This window comes from Gadus chalcogrammus, chromosome 18 (genome assembly GCF_026213295.1).
Source record: "Gadus chalcogrammus isolate NIFS_2021 chromosome 18, NIFS_Gcha_1.0, whole genome shotgun sequence".
NCBI lineage: Eukaryota > Metazoa > Chordata > Actinopteri > Gadiformes > Gadidae > Gadus > Gadus chalcogrammus.
The window spans coordinates 7,572,191-7,580,447 of record NC_079429.1 but is presented as its reverse complement, the minus strand read 5'-3'; the positions used below and the strand labels follow the sequence as shown (position 1 = coordinate 7,580,447).

At 41.6% G+C, this 8,257-nt stretch overlaps 3 protein-coding genes across 3 annotated transcripts in view; 1 reads left to right on the top strand and 2 right to left on the bottom strand.

The window, feature by feature from the left end:
* Positions 1–1,901: 1,901 nt before the first annotated feature.
* On the bottom strand, positions 1,902–3,870 carry pigf (phosphatidylinositol glycan anchor biosynthesis, class F). The gene is made up of 5 exons (XM_056577251.1): positions 3,504–3,870; positions 3,331–3,422; positions 3,116–3,232; positions 2,745–2,853; positions 1,902–2,606 (listed from the first exon to the last, which is right to left on the bottom strand). The coding sequence occupies exons 1-5, from the start codon at positions 3,729–3,731 to the stop codon at positions 2,493–2,495; spliced, it is 660 nt and encodes a 219-aa protein (XP_056433226.1). The 5' UTR covers positions 3,732–3,870; the 3' UTR covers positions 1,902–2,492.
* A 522-nt stretch (positions 3,871–4,392) lies between these two features.
* Positions 4,393–6,617, top strand: cript (cysteine-rich PDZ-binding protein). Its single transcript, XM_056577094.1, has 5 exons — positions 4,393–4,510; positions 4,782–4,847; positions 5,097–5,151; positions 5,425–5,528; positions 5,964–6,617. The coding sequence occupies exons 1-5, from the start codon at positions 4,495–4,497 to the stop codon at positions 6,026–6,028; spliced, it is 306 nt and encodes a 101-aa protein (XP_056433069.1). The 5' UTR covers positions 4,393–4,494; the 3' UTR covers positions 6,029–6,617.
* A 1,529-nt stretch (positions 6,618–8,146) lies between these two features.
* gch2 (GTP cyclohydrolase 2) overlaps positions 8,147–8,257 on the bottom strand; it is a 2,388-nt gene continuing 2,277 nt past the window's right edge. The window contains exon 6 of the mRNA XM_056577653.1: positions 8,147–8,257. This exon is cut by the window's right edge and continues 16 nt beyond it. Coding sequence (XP_056433628.1) covers positions 8,147–8,257 — 111 coding nt within the window.

Below are 8,257 nucleotides of genomic sequence, written 5' to 3'. Positions count from 1 at the left end.
ATAAGGCATCAGAGTGGAAGGAAAAAGAACAGAAGGAGGTTCAGAAGAGCTCTGATAATGGAAGTAGCAGCATGAAGTCAGATTGCCCAGCACTGCCTCGGAGAAACAGACGACTGAGAGGTGTTGATTGGCCTTCGTCTCTATGGATTCTAGGAAATGCTCTGCCCCTGGCCTGAAAGAGGCCTTTCTTGTATTTTGTCTCGCAAATCACCCTGTCCATGCTCTCCAGCTAGATGGTCGACCCCAGGTACCCACACGGCCCCCTGGGTCGGTGCTGTACGAGTCGAGGATCATTTTAGGGGAAAAACGCATTAAGGAAAAGATGATCACATTGGAATCGTTTTGACACGCTTTGCACCCTCTACCCAATGCAATTATTCAAGATATATCTGTGGCAGCTGCCTGGGATTGGGTGAGATGGGGGTGATGGGGGTGATGGGGGGCCAGGTGGGTGTATATAGGTGGGTGTCTGGCCAGATACAAGGGGTTATTGCTGACTCAATTCCTGACACAGCAGTTTTGAAATGGGGAATGACATTTTTGGTGTTATTGCTGCCGGGAAGAAGACGACACAAACAATATATGGACATGAAGGGCACAAATTAATGGTGTGCCACAAAATAAAGTTTGATCAATATGGATGCCTGTGGCAAGAATATGGATTGAGATGGCAGATTTTTGTGTGTATGTTTCAAAGGGAATTGTAGCAAGATAAATAAAAAAAACAGTATTTTCCTAGCTTCAGGTGCAGGATGACTCTGTGATTATGTGTGAGAGAGAGGGAGAGAGAGAGAAAGAGAGAGAGAGAGATCTTAGTATTCATTCACGGTGTAATGTTCTCGCTTCTCCTGACCTGTGCTGCAGCAAAAATACCTTCCTACTCCTACTGCCCAGTATGTTCCTTCAATGGCAAATTCCTTTTTAGGATTTCTCCATCCATTACAAACAAAGTAATCACACAATCACCCCCACACACATGATGTAATGATGCCAGGGAACAGGTTCGGAGTTAGAAAACGCAGTCGCTTCTGAGAATTGAACTCACTCCAGCTGGAAAGTGTGTTTGGTTTTACTCTACACTAAACGATAAACAATCTCTCTGAGAATTAACAAAATATCTTTATACTGTATATAACATGAGGGGAATTGATACTGAGTCACAGCAGGGCTGGGATTTGGTTGTAAGTACGATGTCACAGGCCGAGTGCCGAAGATAATCAGCCCCTTGCTAATATTCAGTAAAACAGCATGACCTCAAGTGGGATATTGCTTTAACACATCAGTTATACATGGCCATTTATTAGTTAACAGTAATAAGCGACAACAGATTAGGATTTTTTTGGTTTATTTAATCATTTATTTGGCTCCCCCAGCACAAATAGCTCTCCTCAACTGGACTGGGACTGGACTGTTGCCAAGCAACACATCAACTTTTTCCTGCTCACTAGCTTGCTACTCTGGTCAGCTACCTTGTATCACGTCCATTTATCTGTACGTTTCCATTGCTTGCACAACCAGTAAAATAATGTTTGGTTGGCATGCGTGAATCCGATGAGTGAACAGCTTACGATAGTTTATGTAATTAATGGTTATTACAATTGCCAAGGAGTGATACATGTACAGAGTCCCAGGCCTGTTACTCTAATGCTTCATATATATATTTATACCCAGGGCCATGCTGTTTTACTCGGATTAAGGATTATCTTTGGCACTCAGCGGTATTGTACCTACGACCGAATCAAAGCCATGATGATATTTAGGAGGGCAGAACTCCCCCTTGTCTGATATTGCTTAAATAAAGCGGCTGAGTGGCTGAATCCACAGTATAAGTATTAAAATGATTTGATTGCATATATATATATATACACACACACACACACACACACACACACAGGAATATGAAAGAAAATGAAAATAAAAGATAGAATACAAAATAATTTGAATAGTGTTAATTTGACTCCCACCAGTTAGCCACTGACCATCCAACCCTTTCCCTGAAATAAAACACACAGACACACACAGACAAACAACACGCAATGGCAGAACACTTACTTACAGAACATCAACTTTATTTTTGTCAAAGAAAATCTGCAGGAACATTTTAAACCTTTGTAAATACAAAATTCATTCTCCTCAATTTAGCTTTTAGGGGAGCCGTGCTTGCTATTTGAAAAGGGTAATGGACATACGGTAAATATGCAAAAGAGCACAGCAGACATCCAGGAATAAAAACAAACAGCCCTGAGGGGAGATTCACACACACCAAAACACAACACATTCACACACACACACACACACACACACACACACACACACACACACACACACACACACACACACACACACACACACACACACACACACACACACACACACACACACACACACAGTTCATCACATGCAGGTGAGCAGTTTGTGATCGGAAAATATAACCCACAGTCTCTCTCTCTCTTACACACACACACACACACAGTACACACACATTCATTTCATCACTTGGACTTGTAGGTGAGCTGTTTGCGATGGAAGTGGATCCACGCTGGGGCGACGACAAGCCCTGTCAAGTAGCCAACCACAGATCCCAGGCTACAGGAGACAGGCCACACCTACAGGAAGCAGTGCAGCAAGTTAGGTCAACCCTTTGATGTCCCCATGGAAGAGTAGCAAACCCCTTGGGAGCAAATGTAGTGCATAAGGCTTTTAGAAATGTGTGTGAGTACATGTGCATGTGAGTGAACGCTTACCTGCCAGGGCCTGTCCCAGTCCAGAGGTATAGGGAAGGCTCCTAGCCAAGCCCCTATCAAAGAGCAGGCCACTGTGATCTGCAGAGAGGTGTCCCACACAGACATAGCCCTGGACACACACACACACACACACACACACACACACACACACACACACACACACACACACACACACAGAGACAGAGACAGAGAGAGGCACAGAAGAGTATTTTAATAACCAATCAGCCCAACTCATTTTTTTAGGTAAATAATTGTGTGATTATTTATATGATTTTAAAAACGTGTCAATGGTGTCCTTGTGACAGTGTAATACACCTGTAGTCATAATATAGGTTGGATTATAAAATCAAATCAAACAATTGTTTCCTTACCCATGTCTACTGAAAACTCGTATCCAAGCCTGGACGTTTGGCCCAAGGACACACAGGCACCTCAGCGTGGTCAGGGAGGTCAGAAGCACTGCCAGCGAGAAGGTCTCCAGAGCCGACCTATAGATGAGGGGCGTCAAGTGATCATAATATTTAATACTTACAGACCTGTATCTCATACACACGCGTTCATGTAGAGATGGAGAACAACTACTCACTCGATCAACGGTGCTCCATACAGAACCACTACGGTGTGATAGAAGAGGCAGGACAGCAGCAGGTACATGCAGGAGCGAACCAACCTAGAAAGCTACACCAAAGTGCGTGCGTTAGTTCATGCAAACGAGTCAATGACTAAAAAAGTACAACAACTAATGGAGAGCCTCGTTACCTTGTAGCCTAAGGTGTTCTTCTTGGTAGGCTGGCTGATGCCGAGCAGCCAGAAGACCGCGATGTTAACCACAGACACCGCCCCGGTCACCGAATAGAGCCACAGCAGGTGCGTGCCGTACACCGAGAAGCCCTGGATGAACACCGCAGGGAGAACCGTGGCCATAAAGACAGAGGAGGCGATGATGGCGTGAGAAGACGCCATGGCTTTGATTTCGTGGTCCCACATGATGATAAAATAAGCGTAGCAAAAAGCTACGAAGGTCAAATTTGAAAAAGAACCCGATTTTCTATATGCTGAAGTACATTGAGAATTTTCATTCAAGCTCTTCCGTAAACAGTAATTCCTAAACCATGCATTTCCGCTTGACATCAAAACAAGGGTTGGAAAGTATTGAAAGGTGGCGCTATGGGCAATCTGCGTTTTTTCTGCTGTGTGTTAAAAGCAAACAAACACTGGTAAAAAATAGTAACTATTAGCGATATTGGACCAATTAAATGAGTTGCTATTTACATCAAATATTTGGTTGCTCTAAGACAAAATATGCTTCAAGTGATTTAAACTAAAACATTTCGTTTGGTATACGTATAAATATGACATATTATTTAAACATTTAAAGCAATTATATATTATCTGATTATCGTTAGTTAAACATGCATGAAATATAATACCAAAACGAGACACATTTACCAAGTTCTGCAGTAGACCTTTACTTTGAAGCGGATCGTGTCACAGGCAAACTCAGCACGGAGGACTTTACAACAAAAGTAACTGGGGAAGGTCGGCCAAATACTGGGACTTAGGATAACTGATGGTGTGACCGTCCAATGAGATTCAAGGATTAGAAGTCACAAACCAATCAGCTAATTTAGGTCAGAAGCGGAAGTAAAGTCAATCATCCGGAAGTTTACAAGTTTTCAACAACAGACTGGCATTTTGGGATTAATTTTCATGTTCATTAAGATCTTTAATCAACCAACGAAGATACGAGATGGTTTGTGAGAAATGTAAGGGATGTCATTCTGTAGACCATGTTGTGCAAACACACGACTACACGGACTATAATACCGATGTTGATATAAAAAAAAAGAGTTTCAGCTCCGACACACAACTCATGTGCATTTAATACCGTTCTTCTTCTTCGGATCTTGGGTTTTAAAATACATATCAGTACTGCATTATTCAAAACAATGGAGCTCCGCTTCAGTGTGTAATATAATTTGTGATATGGTCCTTCTATCGTTGATTCCCTCACTCGCGTTCTCTTTATTCCTATAGGTGAGAAGAAGCTAGGTAAGGTCATCACTCCTGATACCTGGAAAGATGGAGCCCGCAATACAACAGGTAACTCCACACGAAATGCAGCCTCTCTGAGTTAATCAACACGGTACAACATCATCCTTACACGTTACTACCATAGTCATTCCTCATCATGGTCGAGTATCTGTTTACGTCTTCGACAACCCACTATTTTGAAGGCGTTAAATATACATTGGTTTGTTAGATTGTTTTGTGAGCATATGCACTATTGTCGAACATATATGTCCCTGTCTGGTCACAGTTTTGTGAGCATTGGTTGGTTGTCTCTTTCAGAGGGTGGAGGGCGTAAACTCAATGAGAACAAAATGCTGACATCCAAGAAGGCCAGGTGAGAAGCTGCAATGGCGTTCTGCATTTTTGTACCTACTTTAGAAGGTAGGATAGTGTTGTCGGAGGGTGTTTGAGTACTGGATTTTATCGTCCAGGTCCCCATCCTAACATACAGCTTAATGTAAAATGCCTAAGCCTTAACTGCTCCTTATGGCCTGTATCTGGAATCACAGTATTTCTCTTTGGATAAAGCTTCTGCTAAATAACTAAAGGGTAAAGAGATTATCACCATGTATTAATGTGTTATTAACGTTGTGGTCGTCTCTCCCAGGTTTGACCCCTACAGCAAGACTGGCTTTGCTATCTGCAGAATTTGTAAGAGCTCAGTCCACCAGTCAGGGTCCCATTACTGCCAGGGCTGTGCTTACAAAAAAGGTAGTTGTTTTCGACCGTCACATTTCACTCCGATTACTAGGCCATGATGACCATAACTTTTCAGTGAAGTTCAGTGGGTGTCATCACCTCAACCGGACTCATATATTACTACACAATTAGATATATTGTTCTGGGATCCCAACTTTCCATAGTGTGATGCTCTGTTTTGACTCTGCTATGGAAATGTCATCAGTTGGTTAGTTTTGTGTATTTGACATTCGGCATGAATGAGGCTGAAAATACCTTCTCATGCCATTTAGTTGATAATCTCTTAACAAGATTCAATGTAATTGATGGCTAAAATACATTGAGTAAAATGCTTACGCCCTTAGGAAACTACGCCTTTGTGTGACTTTTGGAGGTATTGTAGGTAACTTCATCGCACTTAACCCACCAATATGCTCAGTTCCGTTAACTGTAATTCGTTATTTCTAGGCATCTGCGCCATGTGTGGAAAGAAAGTTCTGGATACGAAGAACTACAAACAGACGTCCGTGTGACCGGCGTTCCACGTGCCAGGCCGAAGTCTTGGCAGGATGGCTGTAGGATGGAAGACTGGGCAGATGGACGTACAGATGGACAGACAGACCGACCAGCGGAAGGGTCTTGTGGGTTTGGCTCATGCTAGGGCTGATTTTGTAACATGTTTGCAGATTAGCTTGACATTCTCTCACTGGCTGCTCCTCCTCTCTGTTTTGAATCAGAACGTTTGAATGATTTAACATAATTATGTTTTTATTATTTTTTTACTTTCTATATTTTTGAGTGTGATAACTTTGCAAAGCATGTACATACATTTTTGTGTCGTTGTTTATTGTTGATGGGGGGGTTTTTCCCCTCTAATTCAGACTGCTGTAACGGCACTGTGCTTGGCTTTAGAGTGGCAATACTCAGACAAGTACACAAGTAATGTTACCTTAAATATACTCCCTGTGTAACATGTCCACTTGTCAGCCAAAGCTGCAGGTTGTCCTGCACGAACGCCGAAGTCACATTAGCGTGTATATATATAGTAAATATGTTTGGTTTTCTTTCATTAAAACATTGATTTGGTGACCTTAAAATAGTTCTTAGTCTTTTGGATCCACTCTCTATATGAAGGTTATAGTTTTTGTCTTTAATCCATCATTTTATTTTGGTGTCAGTTGCAAGGGTTGACCACAAGAGTTGGCATCAATTATTAGGGAGGGAAGAAAAGGCAATTATGGCAGGTATGACCTTCACTTTATGTGATTATTCAGTTGATTTAACATTGCTTTGAATTTGAGAATCTTGGCACTGTCTTAGGCTGAAAGATATCATTTTATAATGACAGATGGCAGAAATGGTCCATCATGTTATAACCATTATAGGGCCCATATTAGACCACCATTGAGGGTGATTAGCCATTACAAGCCATTTTAAAATCTACCTTTTCATGTGTTTTAGACACATCACAAGTGGGAGTGTCCACCTAGATTGTTGCTGGATAGATCAGTCTACCAAGTGGAATGCATCAAATGTTGTTCGATCTATCATAGGTTGACATACCCACTTGTGATTTCACCAAGGAACAGGAGAAGGTAGTTTCAAATGGCTAATCACACTCGCCCCTTTAAACAATCATATAGCGTATTTGTGGGTATAAGGTTGCAAGTACAAGTCTAATAAGGCTTTGCAATGTTTGTCTTCTGAGTTCCTTTACCCAAGTCCTTAGAAATAGAATGTGGTTAACAAAAAGCTCAATAGACGGGCAGAAAGACTTTCCTATAGAGTAGACACTTTATATTAATACATTTTTATTTTGTTAAGGAACCAACAAACATTAAAATAGCTCATGATACTGGACATCTGATAAACTTAAAAATGCTAAGTACTGCAACATCACAACATGAATCTTATTTTTGACAAATGGCCTTTGTAACCATACACATCAACAAGTATATTTTTAATAATTAACCTGAAAATAAGTTTGTAAATATTTCCCCAGACCAACCCTACTAAAATTACAATGCTATAATATATATCTATATGATAAATTCTGATACTTCGAATGCAGAATATATCCATGAAATTTAGGCAGCAAGGGTAGGATTCAAGTTAGCAAGGATTCAAGTTAGCAAGGGTAGGATTCAAGTTAGCAAGGGTAGGATTCAAGTTAGCAAGGGTAGGATTCAAGGCACCGATGGTAGGATTTGGGTTCCCAGTTGGAAGAAAATAGCACCAGTGGAACCAAAACCAGGCAGACGTCTTTCAAATTAGTGTAAACTCTCGTGGGTAAATATGGACCCATTATGCATAACGTTATAAATATTGCTTTCTTGTACTGTGAATGTCCGGCGTACCATCGTGAATACCGATCGCCTGACATGAACCCCCTAAATGAGCCATAACACTTTATTTCCAAGAATTGGCTCAATGGAGTAAAAGTGGTGTTCAGGACCGTGGATCCACATGCATCTTTTTCTTCTTCTTTTTTTACCTTTATTTTTCCAGATAAAACATTAAGAACAGTTTCTTATTTACAATATTGATCTGGTCCATCTCCCATCAGCTGTGTATCGAAGGCTTGTGGGTGCATGTATGTTTCTGTTATGGGAGGGGGGTGGGTGGGTGTGTGGGGGGGGGTTATATCAGCTCTAGCGCATGGTGAGGGAGAGGAACTCTTCCCGGGTCTTTGGGTCTTCCCTGCACAGACCCAGCATGGTGCTGGTCACGGTTCGGGTGTTGATCTTCTGCACTCCACGCAT

Excerpts from the sequence above, each read along its gene's own strand:
- pigf (XM_056577251.1), bottom strand. The coding sequence starts at position 3,731 with ATGTGGGACCACGAAATCAAAGCCATGGCGTCTTCTCACGCCATCATC. Across the intron at positions 3,423-3,503 it reads AGAACACCTTAGGCTACAAG|CTTTCTAGGTTGGTTCGCTC; the intron begins GTAACGAGGCTC and ends ACTTTGGTGTAG. Across the intron at positions 2,607-2,744 it reads ACTGGGACAGGCCCTGGCAG|GTGTGGCCTGTCTCCTGTAG; the intron begins GTAAGCGTTCAC and ends TGCTTCCTGTAG.
- cript (XM_056577094.1), top strand. Across the intron at positions 4,848-5,096 it reads TGGAGCCCGCAATACAACAG|AGGGTGGAGGGCGTAAACTC; the intron begins GTAACTCCACAC and ends TGTCTCTTTCAG. Across the intron at positions 5,152-5,424 it reads CTGACATCCAAGAAGGCCAG|GTTTGACCCCTACAGCAAGA; the intron begins GTGAGAAGCTGC and ends CGTCTCTCCCAG.